Source organism: Embiotoca jacksoni, unplaced genomic scaffold (assembly GCF_022577435.1).
Source record: "Embiotoca jacksoni isolate LCO1_2020_lvr unplaced genomic scaffold, fEmbJac1.0.p SCAF_20, whole genome shotgun sequence".
In the NCBI taxonomy this organism is placed as follows: domain Eukaryota; kingdom Metazoa; phylum Chordata; class Actinopteri; family Embiotocidae; genus Embiotoca; species Embiotoca jacksoni.
Genome location: NW_027185341.1, coordinates 2,504,811 through 2,518,729, shown reverse-complemented (window position 1 = coordinate 2,518,729; position 13,919 = coordinate 2,504,811). Strand labels below are relative to the sequence as shown.

At 43.9% G+C, this 13,919-nt stretch overlaps 1 protein-coding gene across 1 annotated transcript; it reads right to left on the bottom strand.

Annotated features, from left to right (window-relative positions):
• Positions 1 to 3,057: 3,057 nt before the first annotated feature.
• Positions 3,058 to 13,118, bottom strand: pde6c (phosphodiesterase 6C, cGMP-specific, cone, alpha prime). The gene is made up of 22 exons (XM_069155570.1): positions 12,651 to 13,118; positions 11,711 to 11,863; positions 10,482 to 10,571; positions 10,122 to 10,262; positions 9,961 to 10,035; positions 9,734 to 9,798; positions 9,190 to 9,256; positions 8,900 to 8,947; positions 8,545 to 8,694; positions 8,076 to 8,219; positions 7,610 to 7,675; positions 7,189 to 7,344; positions 6,335 to 6,442; positions 6,101 to 6,210; positions 5,928 to 6,015; positions 5,729 to 5,829; positions 5,450 to 5,557; positions 5,228 to 5,291; positions 4,615 to 4,689; positions 4,422 to 4,505; positions 3,274 to 3,427; positions 3,058 to 3,160 (listed from the first exon to the last, which is right to left on the bottom strand). Exons 1-22 carry the CDS (start codon positions 13,116 to 13,118, stop codon positions 3,114 to 3,116), a joined length of 2,562 nt encoding a protein of 853 aa, XP_069011671.1. The 3' UTR covers positions 3,058 to 3,113.
• Between the last annotated feature and the right edge of the window lie 801 nt (positions 13,119 to 13,919).

Below are 13,919 nucleotides of genomic sequence, written 5' to 3'. Positions count from 1 at the left end.
GCGGTTAAACACGGCGCGGGGCAATAGCGGCGCGGTGGCTTTTGAGTGGACGCGGCACACGATTCGGCCTCCGGCTGCACTTGCCTTTGCAGGTGATAAATTTGCTTTGTCAACATCTGTTTTCTGAGGTGGAAATTCTTCAAAGTGAAGTAATACTCAGCAAAAAAAACAAAAAAAACATTTTTGAGCAGAGGGGAGCTTTAACTTCTGAATTATGGGGTCTTTAAAGGAGAGATGGGCGGCGGAGGGAGGGGGGAGGCGGGGGGGGCGTTTGCTGCCTAAAGACGGCGCCAGCTCTTGGAGAACGAAAGGTCACGACAGGCCGAAGCGTCCCGCAAAATGATAGGTCGCAGGGCCTCGTTCCGTCTTTCCCTCAGGTCAAATACCCCGTCGTGTCGAGGGAGGGGGGAGGGGGAGGCCTCAGCGGCATCCCGCATTCGGCGCGCGCGCGCACGCCGCACCGGTGTTCCCCTACATTTCCACGTGTCAAAAATGACGAGAGAATAAAATGGAATCTGTCGTTTTCTGCACGCGGGACCTGCCGACGGCGGCCCGCGGGAAGGGCGCTGAACAGCACAGCCAGACAGCACGGTATCGGGCGGGGATCAGAAGCAATCCGCTGATCTTCTCGCCCCCCCCCCCCCACCCAGAGGCTCATCCGGCTTTGAAGCCTCTTAAGATCCCGCACGGTATATGACTAAGATCGAGCGCTGTCGCAGCTAAGCCCGAGGATCTTTAAGTCTCTGTCTTGCCTTCACGTGCGGGAGTCAAGTGTGAATAAGAGACCAAAGTGTCCCCTTTGTGCGAACACTATACTACAATATAATATCGTGAGGGAAAAAAAAGAAGCTTTTTTTTTCTTTCTTTCTTTCTTTTTTTTTTTTTTTTTTTTTTTTTTTACAGCTTCATAAATTCCTTTATTTGCTTACACACGTTACATCTCATGACACATACACAGAGTAAAAGTCAATCCGTACGTCACACGATAAATCTCTAACGTCCGAATGACGGCTTATTTGTAATAATTATAAAGTATACAATAATGCAATTAGTATTTCGCGAGAGATCCGAAGGAAAAGCGAGAGGCAATTTCTAATCACTGGAGACAGAACCGGCGACGGAGCCATTCAATGAGAAATGCGTGCGGCGAGAACCAACGGTAAAACCGTTGAAACGCACTGCTTTGATTCGGTCGGTGTTTTTGCACCGTCTTGTGCCCCCAGTGATTGCAACACATCCTCTCCTCAACTCCGGCGGCAGCCGAGGTGTTTCCAGGTAGCACCAAAGCCATTCTGATGGGATTAAGTGCCTTTGACCGATGCCCCATTGATTAGAGGGGATGATATTGCGTCACAGGAAGTCGAGAGTCACCCAGCTTGCTTTCGCCCCACGAGGGACGCCGCTAACAGAGTGCACTGAGGTTACGCTGTAAACTCAGGTCAGTTCAACGCAGGTTTACACGGAGAGGTATGGATTCGCTGAGTCAGTCGTTACGTGATCGCTGTTGCGTCAGTGAAGAAGGGAAAAAAAAAAGAAAAAAAAGAAGAAGCAGAGAACTTTGGCCTGTACCATCATACAGTCAATGGTGCTATAGTTACATCTTTACAAACACGAGTCATCTGCACATTCATGTGGTAAGTCTTTGGTAGCCTCATTTGCCTCCTATGTAACAAGGGTATTTAAAGTCTAAAGCTGTGTGGATCTCAAAACACTGGCGGGCAATCAAATCCTATCAACTCTTCTTACAGGAGAGGTAGATCTACGGTACTGCGCCGTTCGACTCTCGCCTGCTTAGAAACGGCAACGGTTGCTTTGGTTCCACCTTCAAATCACTTGTGCGCTTCAGTTGTTGGGTTTTTACGCAATTTACACTACAATTTCTACGTCGCACATGTGTTTAAAATGGAAGTTCTCTTTTGGGAATTGCTGAAGAATTGTAAGTTTGAGCTAAACACTGGCGCAAAGGGTCTGATTTCTCCAGCTCAAAACCGTGTTCATTCAAAGCCGACAATGAGGTCTTAAAGTTAAAAACGGAGTGCCGATGTCTCGAATGTGATTTCGGTGCACGTTTGTGCGCGGGTCCAAGAACGTCTTCTTTCGAAAGCTCGCCTCAAACTTTCCCTACACGAACACAGTTCAAGTACAAAATACTCAAAGAGTCAAAAAAATATAAACGTATGTAGATACATTGCATATTAAAATAAATATACCCTCACGCAAGTCAGCAGCGCCTTTTGAGGTAAGAGAACACCAGCCCTTCGTTATCGTTCGCTGCGGTATCGCCACTGCAGCGCCAACAGACCCTTTCACATCGCAGTTTCCCTCTCTTGTGCCGAAGGAGTTTCCCCATTTACCCATCTCATTTAAAAATATGACCAATGCTGCTTTGACTGTTAAACAAAACTCGTAACCCTTTCGTCTGTCCCTGCCCTGCTCCTTATGTTCAGGCCTGCCGCTGCAAAGACAGCAGCAGCTAAGTGCATTGTGCAACACAGTACTACTGCCAATAGGAACACTATGTAAATGCTATTGCTTTGGCATACATACATCCCACATGACGCGCATGCAGTGCTATAGTTCAACTACGTACACACGGGTTTGTTTCTTAAAATATTTGATCAACCCATGTGAGTTTATCCAACCGTGGTTTCAAACCATGTAAAAATGTTCAGGTTATTACAACGCTAAAGGGAAATGTATGTTGAACATGTTTGTTGGGATTTTCAAATGTCCATGGCTGTTCAGAGCAGAGCGAGAAGGAAGATTCAAATACGTCACGTCCTGGAGTCAAACGGCTTCTCCCGCAGTCCCAACATTACTTCTTCGTTAAGTTTCTGACTCTCCTCCTCCTTGAAGACAAGAATGGTTAGGCTTGGTCTAATGCGGACTGCACCGCAGGACCAGACCTGACTACGCTAGACTAGCAGGCCTACACGGAACCAGGCCAGACCACGGAGGTTCTGGACTGGACATGCACCAAAGTGAACGGAGAACAACCGGAGAGAGAACTACGCTGGTGAAGATGAGACCCAAGAAGATGACTTGTCAGAGCAGAAAAGAAGGAAAGACTAGTGTTGTCTAGATCAGTCCCGATCCAAGCACCGAAGGAGAACTTAACAGATGGTGCAGGTCTTTGACTTCCCTCCTTCACCACCACCAGCTAAATAAACACAAATAAATAAGAAAGATGTGTTGACACAGGAGGACTCTTAACACCGACCATTTGTTCTTCCACCAGCCGGGTAATTGTACACATTGTACACATGACATCACCTTTCTTGGCTTCCTCTTCTTCTAGCTTCTTCTTCTCATCCTCAATGGCCTTCATCTTTGCGTTGTATACTTCAGCCTGCGCATTCCAGTGCGACCTGTTGTTGTTCAGACCATCAAACATGGGCGTGATCTCCTTGTGGAACCTGGAGAACTCCTGAAAGGTGAAGGAAAAGCACGTTTGAGTGTTCGCACGCGTTATCCATGCTGCGTGATGCTGAGGAGATCAACTCAGAAGAAGGGTGTTTTTTTTGTTTGTTGCCGTGCAATAATGCAGTACGCCTCTTCCTCCACCACCACCGCCACCGCCACCACCGGCACACAGGGACGACGGGCACACGGTCATTGTTATGGATGTAGCATATTTGTGTGTTATCGACCAAATACCATCGTGACTGACAAACAGCTGGCTGACATTCCAGCTGTGTTCAACAGGTTCATCTCGATACGCCCTGTTAGAGAGCCTAAGGAGGCTGAAGCTACAACAGCACCTCTGGAGAGCTAAAAAAAAAAAAACGAGACCGCGTGAGGAATTAATTGACTCAATGGCTTTTTTTTTTGTAGTCTGTAGGAAAATGTTCCCAGACGGCATTATAAACAATGATGTTTTGATTCCCCATATACACAGCGTTAGTTATTCAGCTCGATCGCCTCGGAGCCGCGTCTACTCCTCTTTCTGACACTTAGGTATTAATTACAAATTTAGCATTCACGCCGGGCTTTACAAGTTAGTGTTTAATGAGTTGTTGGGGGAGGTTTTAAAAAAATAAAATGTTATCACCTTGGAAATAAAAGTCACACACGCTATACAGCCTCGGAGTAAGGCTATTGTCGCAGTTTAGTCGCTTTTACTGTTGTAAAGCTCCCACAAACTAAAATCAAAATAATTCATGGAAAGAATATGTTTTTTTGTTTTTTTTAATGGTGCCTGGCGTTGCTTTACTGGGAGGTAAATGCAGCATGAACTCATTACACTCCCATTACACTGTGAGTGTAGGTAAAGATGAACAATTGCAACACAGACTGAACTCCCTTTTACAAAATCCGAGCCTCAACATCTGTCACCTCCCCTTTTATTTTCATAATGAGCATGCTAAAAAAAAAAAAATGTCTTGGGAGAACTGGGGAGGCACTACAGGAGGATCTATTACCTTGTATACGAATGAGCACACAAAGTCGATGAAACCGCACTGCATCTTGGGTAGCTGTTCGGAACAGTTTCTGTCCATCATGGGCTGAGGGACACAGATGAGACATTTTCAGGAGGGGGGCAGGGGGGGAATAATGTGAAAGGAGGAGGAGAAGAACAGATAAGAAGACACAAGAAGGGTAACAAGCTCTTACAATTGGTTGCTGGTCCAAAACAGATCTCTCCAAGTCACCCTGTTCCCAGAATTCAGCAGCGACCATCAAAGCCACCTGGAGACGAAACAAAATTGAAAGACATAAGACGAGGGGGAGCGGAAAAAACGAAATAAACACATTTCCCCCCTCAGGCTGTTCTTTTATCTGGTGAGTTTTCATTTTTACATAGATTTACATGTACTTGGGATTTCAGCGCATTAGGTCAGGATCTTTTTCTACCAGCTATAAATATGGAACTTGGTATTGACCTTATGTAAAACCTTTAGTATTTGACCTAAAAGTAACAACAAACACAGAAGTGCACATGACCTATTTAAAACCAGACTGTTTTAGTTTGTTGTTCTGTCTCCACAATTTAAATTTCGCCTGCACAGTCCTGTATATTTTTGAATATAATGAATCGAAAACCGGGAATATTTTAAACTGAATGAAAAGGTTGAGGACACAGACACGGGATGAAATGAATATGAATATTAAGAATCAGATCTTAGCAGAGCAAACTCCACCGAAAACCATTTGCATTGTGGACCGCCAGTGAACTTCGCCTTATATTTTTACATCGACCCATGTGAAGGCTGTGAAGGCCACCCACCTTGCTCTGTACCTCCCAGGGCTTGGTGATGGCTGACAAGTCACAACCTGTCATCATCATGGCCCTGGAGGTGAGAGACAGACAGACAGACAGACAGACAGACAGTCAGTCAAGGGAATGGAAGATGACAACTCTGCTAGTGGTGCTGATGAGCTGCAGGGGCCATGCTGTCTCAGAAAAATCTCACAAAGTAAACTGAAGAGACTCTAATCAGATACGTACATGATAATTTCCTTCCTGATGGGGTTGTTGGAGATATAAGCGATGGCCTCCTTTTCCTCCGGCATCGGCTCTGTGGCATTCACAATGTTTTGGAACATGGTTCTCTTTCTGCGTGAAGAAAAAGCGACGAGGCCAACGGTCAGTCAGAAAATGGAGACAGGTAGACAGGCAAGCATCGATTGGCTGTAGCTAACGAGCATTATTTCACGTCTGTCACTAGCTGCAGCTGCGGCACGGTTGCTGAGTTTAAGTGCCGTCCCAGATGTTCGGAAAACCTACTTGAAGTAAAGAGCCAGATCAGTGGCAATGATGCAGACGTCGAACAAGTGCTGCACAGTCTCAAACTGGCGCTTCTGGAGGTTGGAGAAGATGTTCAAGCTCTGCAACAGACGATGGAGATGTGTCAAAACGTGTGCGCCTCTTCCTACGCACCGTTTAAACGCGACATTTGAATGTATTCACGAATAATATGTCACACCTCCTCTGCCATGAGCGTCTTGCTGTACTCCAAGTGGTGCCTCTCCATGATGGAGGAGCCGTGAAGTTTGGCCAGAGGATGTGCACTCCTACAAGAAAGAAAGACAACAGTTGGACACACGGACGCACATTCCTCAACGCACTCGGGGGAAAAAAGAAAAGGTTACGACTTGCTTTGTCTGGTAGAGGTTGTTGGTCCCTCTGTGGTCGATATCGTGGCAGAAAGCGGCAGCCACCATGGCAAAGGCATCTAGATCAGAGTAGTACTTCCTCAGCCTCCCTGTCTGCAGGGGAGGAAAACGTTGGATCCGGGCTCAGTTCAATATGCAAATATGTGTGTCGATAGACCATCTATAAATATGTATAATTTTTTTTTAATTTTTTTTAATGATGTTACGTAGGCTTTACCTGCAGCAAGCAGAACATGGTGTGGCCTACGTTGAAACCATGCCTCCAGTTGTGGTAGGTAATGGAACGGTAACCCTTCCTCACGGTGTACATCCACCTGGTCAGCGTCTGAGAGGGAAAGGGAGGGAATTATTCAGAGGTACGAGGTGGTCAGGATGGAAAATTGTATATTTTTATAAGACCATGACCCTAGTCTGATATAATAGTGTGATTTAAAAGAAGGCTTTCGTCCCGGTGCCCAATGAAGCTCACTCTGCTTTCACAGCTACACAACAGATTATTACTAAAAAAAAAAATTCTCGCGAACTCACGGCGTGCCTCGGTAGTCATATCAAGGGTCACATCTGCTTCTCTGTTCTACGCAAAAAAGATCCAATGCAGTTGCCCAAAAGATTCACAGGTGAAGGAGAATCTTTTCTCTTTTTTACTCATCCAAAAATTCGGATGTTTTATGACAGAGGTAAATCATTCCAAATGATTTCACAGGATGATCACATGTGAAGTTACACAGGAAGTTACAACCGTAGATAAATTTCCTTGTACGTATTAAACTACCTGGCCAATAAAGCTCAATGTGATTGTGATTCTGATGTGAGTTTGAATTTCAAAAATCACTTAATCTAATGCCAATTACAGCATTTGGAAAAACTATAAAAGAACTGCACATCAGCCCATCATCTATAAAAAAAAAAAATTAAAAAAAAAAAAAACTTTTCATTTTTTTAAAGCTAATTTACAGTTAATGTAGTTTAAGCAAATAACATCATCCTAGATGTGAATGAGACAAAATACGAGACATATTTCCCCCAAAAAAGGTGCCTGCGAGAACATCCTAACGAGAGCAGATGACTCACCTGTGGGGGAACTTTAAACTTTTCGACAACTCCGAGCTCAAAGAACATACGAATGCCGGCTTTGATGAGGTCGAACTCTGAAACGGGGAAGTCGCTGAAGGAGAACAGGTACAGATTCTCTCCGTTGACATTGTCAGCAGGTGGGCAGGTCCCTCTCTGAACAAAAAACACAACGCAGGTCACACCGAAGGCACCCATGAAACATTTCTTCCCGAAAACGTACAAATGACTGCATGATTACAACATCATTGTTAACATGTAAAAGCGCTTTGAGACCGAAAGGTGACGAAGCGCTGTACAAGTATAGACCATTTACCAACAACAAATAAAAAGATTTTCCCACATTTTTGAATAGAATTCAATTTAATATTGATTGAAAAGAAAAGAGGTTTTGGTCCTGCAGATTTGAACTAAAACGTACCAATAGTTTGTACATCTCTTTCGGGTCACAGTCTTCAGGGTCTGCGTCAAACTTCTCTTTGGTGTTCTGGTTATAAAAGAGACAACAATCATTTCAAATGACATTTTACGTTCTGTCCACGGGCACGCTGCGGCCATCCAGAGCGAAAATTCACGGCCTGAATTCCTTGATGTGCATCGAAACGCAACCACACAAAATATCCGGATGTCATGTCTTCAATCACCTCAGACAAGTGCTCTGAGCGCTAACCTTTTAAACTCTTGTGTCAGGGATATATGACCCATCTGACCCTCTATTAGTCCTGTAAAAGCTGCTAATGGAGGAGTGCTGCTCAAAAAGCTGCTCACGGTCCATCACCCTTTGACTACTTTAAATTCCGGCTATAATTGGCTTTTGAGCAAATGTTGAGAGATCGAAGATATGCTCGTGGAGAGAAAATGGGGAAGAAAGTCGGGCTGACACTGACCAGAATGGACTGCATCTCGTCTGTGGTGCATCTGGTCTGGTACAAGAGCATCTCCTGGGCGATGTCTTTCCTGTACTCCATGCGGTTCAGCCTGTCGTAGGTATCACAGATCAGCACTGACCAGCCCAGGAACTGTGTCAGGGCCTGGTTCAAAAATAAAAAAAAAAAACGGGGTGAAATTAAGAAAGAGTGAGAAAAAGACACCCGAAAGAAGAAGCAACTTAGCCGCAGCCCTGCATCACCCAGATACATTTATTCTCTTTACATGGCTGTGGTACCACAGCGAACTTCACATGAGGTCACTGCTATTTTAGGACCTTTTCATCACGCCAACTTATGCGGCAACATGCTCGACAAAAAGCCGAGGAAACCCGCAGAGCATTGAGACGACTGAGCCCACACACAAAATCACGATATCCAGCACGAGGCGCGAACGGGGAGTAAAGAGCGAGCCAGAGGGGACGCCAACCTCAGTGATCTGTTCATCGTGCTCATCGAAGGGTTTGCCGTCTTTCCTGTTGAAGAAAGTGGCGATGCCCACGATTTCTTCCTTCTTGTTGACGATCGGCATCGACAGGCAGTTTTTGATGACAAAACCCGTGTCATCCACAGCCTCTTTCTGAAAAAAGTGGACGTATGTTTCAAATTTAAGGCTCTCATCTTCTTCAATGCACAGACGAACACAAATCAGCGTCATCAGAACAGGTGCAGATGTGTATTCCGTGTCGTGTGCAAATTGTGGAATTGGCTTTAAAGTGAATACAAACGATGCCGAGCACAACTTAATGTGACTTCGATATAAACGACAGCAAAAGGGTTCGCACCTGGAAAGTGAAGAAATCATCTGCAGCCACATTCATCATGTTGCAAATCTGCGGGCGGACAAATAAAAACAAACACATGAGATTGTTTCAAATACATCAAAAGTTGAATCATCTATATGTAAGGAATAATCTAGCTTTTATTTGAACGTGTGACGTGTGACATTTTTGTAGGTTTGTTATCGACTTTTTAGCGTTGTGAAATCGGTCGTTGCGCAGACTGAAGTTCCCTTTTCTTCTTTTATCATTATGGAGACTCTGATAACGAAATGCAGCAGCTGCGAGACACTTACAAAGCCATTCTCTGCGACGTAGGTTGGTAGACCGCTAACCAGAGCCCAGTGGTCTGCAGGTGGACCCCTGTGAAAGAAATACAGGAACACACAGAGTGAGCTGGAATGAGAAGCATGTTAAACAGCGCTGACTTTCATGTGGGTGCTGCCTCCACAGAGGCTCCACTTTCCATGCAAATTCCCTTCGCTATTGCTTCCTGTTAAGTCTTCAAACAACATTAAAAAAAAAAAAAAAAGAAACCCTCAGAAATAGTCTGAGGTGCAAATGGTACATTGATGCAGAATGTAAATGAGCATGTTTCATGTATTTTAAAGTGTACTAAATGCCTCCCATTTCTTTAGCTATGACAGTTGGCCTTGAATTAGTGAATTTGACTGATTGTGATTTGTCAAAACTCAGTTAGGACTATTATTTGGAAAAAAATTAATTCAAGTAATGTTCTCCAATTTCTTGATCACAAGCCACTGACACAGTTTGTTCTGTTCTTATGATGTATTTTACAACGTAATGAACTGTATGGATTTCAGTGCCAAAGTTACTCACGGTATGACTTTGATTTCTTCTTTACTTTCCAGGAGGTAGTCAATGATCTTGTAAAAGATGACTTCCTGTGTAATAAGCAGACGACTGTTAGAAATTTACTGATCATCCTTAAACTGTGCTAGACACACACACACACACACACACACAAAAAAAAATCAAACAAAGTAAGAATTAAAGAGCAACGTGTGAATAAGCTGATTAAATGAAGAGAAAAACGAATTTGTTACCCTGCCGTCTGGCGTTTTTGGTCCTTTATAGGGTTCCACGTCTCCAAGTTTCACCGGCCATTCATCATAAAATTCCTGATGAAAATATTTTAGTTTTGAGTTATGTAGGCCTGTAGGCATATACAAAATCCAAAGAAAAACATCTATTCTGAAGAACCGACCTTCTCTTTGGTCATGTCCAGCAGGCCCACTGAGTATCGTTCGCATTGTAGATAGGTCCTTACAGTGTAGAAAGCTTTGTGGAACTGCCTCTCAATGTCTGTCAACTCCTCAAACACTTTACTGGCTGACCAGAGCAGCACCTGCAGCCAAAGAAGCAAAAGTGAATGCAGGAAAACACGTTTTAATTATATTTGCAGTATAGTATGAACCTCGTTCTGTGCTGGTATCTAACAGGGGGCACAGTATGCATCAGTGACTCATGATGACACATGTCCACGCTCTCCTGTCCAACCCTCTCACCCACTTTTCCTGACTCATAGTATACTTTTTAAATGATAAACAGTAGCAGTTGAGTTTACCTGACTCCTCCTGGACTCCACATTGAACATGTAGGTTGTGTAATGCTGCAGGGTGATGACTTGAGCAAAGTTCATGTACTTGTGGAAGAGCTGAGGACCAAATCAGATGAGAAGTTGCATCAAAACAACAGAAGATTTAAGACTGTGGCACAACTGAGTAGAATTGCGCAATATTTCCCCTTACAAAGATGTAATATGCCATATAAACTAATGTGATGAGTGCAGCTTACATATGATGAAACTGGACAAATCAGTGATTATTGACTTGAACTCTTTATGAGTCCATTTTCAAAAGGTCGTTTTAGTGCACACTGACACAGAAAACATATTTTGTGCACTGATTTATATACATGACATAGAACTCATTGGTATTTGCAGGCTGATACAATTCCATCACAATTGGGATTACCAAAACCTTTGATGCTTAATCAAATAAACATGAGTGTGTTTTTTTTAAATACTGAATTTTTTTTAATTTTTTTTTTAAATGCAAGATTTTCTCCTAATAGAAATAATGTGTCAGGAGACAGGGAAGTGAGCAATCACTCTCTCTGTCCCTCTCATGCCAGACATCTTAGATAGACATCTTAAAGCCTTTGGCCTGTGCATCCCTTCCACCAATCCTCTCCTTAGATCTCCTTAATTCTCTTCTTCAGTTCCGGTGAATTACCGCCGCACCTGAGACTAAACCTCAATAGCCTGTAAAACCATCATTTCCATGTGACCCAGTTTACTCTTTAGGGGAATTGTGCCTCGTTTGCGTAGCCGTAAGATTGCAGACACCCGAAGTTTGCTTACCCGTAAGATTGCGGGTAAGACAACGTATTCCTGGTCAGAACATTATATCTTTTTTTTTTCATGTCAAATGCTTGAAAGCAGCCGCACCAAGTCAGCCAGGTCTGGCTGGCTCTCACTGACATAATGGGAGTGCACTGCACCCTTCTGATGATATCAAATTACAGAAATAATCTATGTTTAGCAGCACACTCCACATGGCTGAGCACTGTTTGTTCTTAAAGTAGCAGATAATCAGCCATGCACGGGGTGAACAGAATTCCCACGGTGTGTTTTAGATGTTAAGACAAAGAGGGCGTAATAATACGGTCAAACTTTCTTCACCCGGTACTCTGATGGTCAAATCAGTCAACGAGTGTCAGCGGTGAGTCTCCAAAGCACAACCACGTTGCACCTCACTCTGCAAGCCACGACAGATACGTGTGCATCCTCACCATCTCATCCTCTGGAGTGAACTGGTCAGCTCCTATTTTGTTTAGTACCATGACGACTCCAAGGCACTCTTTTTCAGCCACCATAGGGAAGGTGAGCATGCATTTGGTCTTGTATCCGGTCTGTTTGTCCACAAAGTCAGAGAACTTTGAATTCTGGATCGAGAGAAACAGAAAACACGTTCATCAAATATATTTCTTTTAAATCCAGAGGTAAACACAAAACAACAACCCTAGCATACAACGACACAAAATCATACTCGTCATCTCATTTCATAGAGTTCAATATTCTTTTCATATATTACCTGCCAAATTGAAAAAAATTAATATGCATGAGCATTGACTTTTTCATTTAGTAGACATTGTGCTGTCTAATATTTCATTTTTAAATACATTAGTTTTCCGTAGATCAGCAATTAGTAGTCTATTATTCCCAAGAAGACAGCCGCTGCTGCGTTCACATTTCTCGATTTACAAGATGGGTCAGCAGCTACTTCATCATGGTATATGGTAACACACTATGCAGTGTCACATAACAAATAATGAGGATATTTGCTGAATTTTACAAAAAAAAATATATATTGCGTGGCAAAGAAGAAAATACTGTAGAGTGTATGAAAACTAAAGTATAACAAATTAAGGTTCAATTATATAATGAAAAACATCCACAATATAGCTTTAGTCACTGTCAGTATTTAAGTTTCACTTATTTCCAAAGCAAAATCACATTATGTATGTTCGGCTACAAATAAAGATAGTTAGAACTTTTTTTTTTTTCCAGGCCTGCAGTGAATATAAACAAGTGTGGCTGTAATTTAGTCATCTGTGACATATTAGGTAATCTGATTCTTCGCACATTTAGAGACAAACAGTCCACTGTTTTGTTATGGCCACTTGTTTTTTTTGGAGCCTCCGTTACAGCCCTTCAAGTACAACTTCTCACCTTTGAGACGTCAGGGACATTTTGTGGCTTTTTGGAAGTCGCGGTTTGACCAACAATACCCATGTCAAGAGGGAAGACAATTTCAGCCTGCGGATGGATCAGGTTTGTCTCATATTTGGACGTCGGAGTCACGTCAAAGAGGCAAGAGGAGAGCTCGGGTATTCCGTTTCTTCCTCGGCACACGTAATAGCTGACCCTGTCGGCCTGTAAGATCAGGGCCACTCTCTGCAACACTTTGTGAAGGGACTCCTCCATGGTTCCCTGCTTCTGCAGCTCCTGGATCAGCTCGAAGATGATGGCGGATTCCTGCACAGCGTTAACATCTTTGAACGAAGCGGTGTCTTTGACATCGAGGGGTGCAGAAAAGGCAGCGGTCAGGGCCTCAGCGCGCAACTTCTTATCGAAATACTCTTTGGCGAACTGCGGGTTGTTCTCCAGGTATTTCTCCACGCTGTCCTTGTCTGCCATTTTGAACGGGAGTTAAGTTTGATGTATACTCACAAAAGCATCACCCGCGGGGAAATGTCAAAAGCGGTAAAGGGGGAGCTGCGCTGTGGCCTACGGGGATGGATGGATCAGGGGCGTCCGTGCATTCTCCTCCGCGGTCCCCAAGGGAGTCACTAACACATCCCGTGTCCACCGACCGACAGAGCAGGGCACAGTGCGGCTTAGAGGCTGAAAGGATCAAAGTGGCCGCTAATCAATGTGACGTCATGACATTAAAACCCCTGCCTTAAGCGTCCTTAACAGGCAAATCCCAACGCAGATAACTTTATATCGGCCAATCCTCCCCATCCGAGAGAGGACGCCGGGGAGAGTGAGAGTGTTGCCCGGTCAAATGCCAGGGACGAAATGATGGAGAGGGAAAGATCAGTGGAAGAGAGCTGTCAGCTTGAGGTCGAGAAATCCAAAATTCGACTGGAGAAACACTGTTGCAGCCACTTCTCACAGGTTTAGATGGTTGTTTTAAGTCCTTGTATTTATATCCTTGTATTGGCTACTGGAGGAAAATCCCAAATAGGGTCAGTCACATGGCAGTGATTGTGTTTTGAGCCATAATGGTATAACACTCTCAATGTGTGAGCAGTCTACCTGCGCTCTAATGAAATCATTGCGGAGGTATCAGTCCCAGAAGTGGAGAATGGCCAATTAGTGGGCCTTGGATGTCTGAGAACAAGGCCCTAAACAAAGATGGCTGGCTATTATTAACCAAGCGCACTGTCTGGTTAGCAGCTGGCAGGCTGGTAAGACAAGGAGTTCCCCACTATT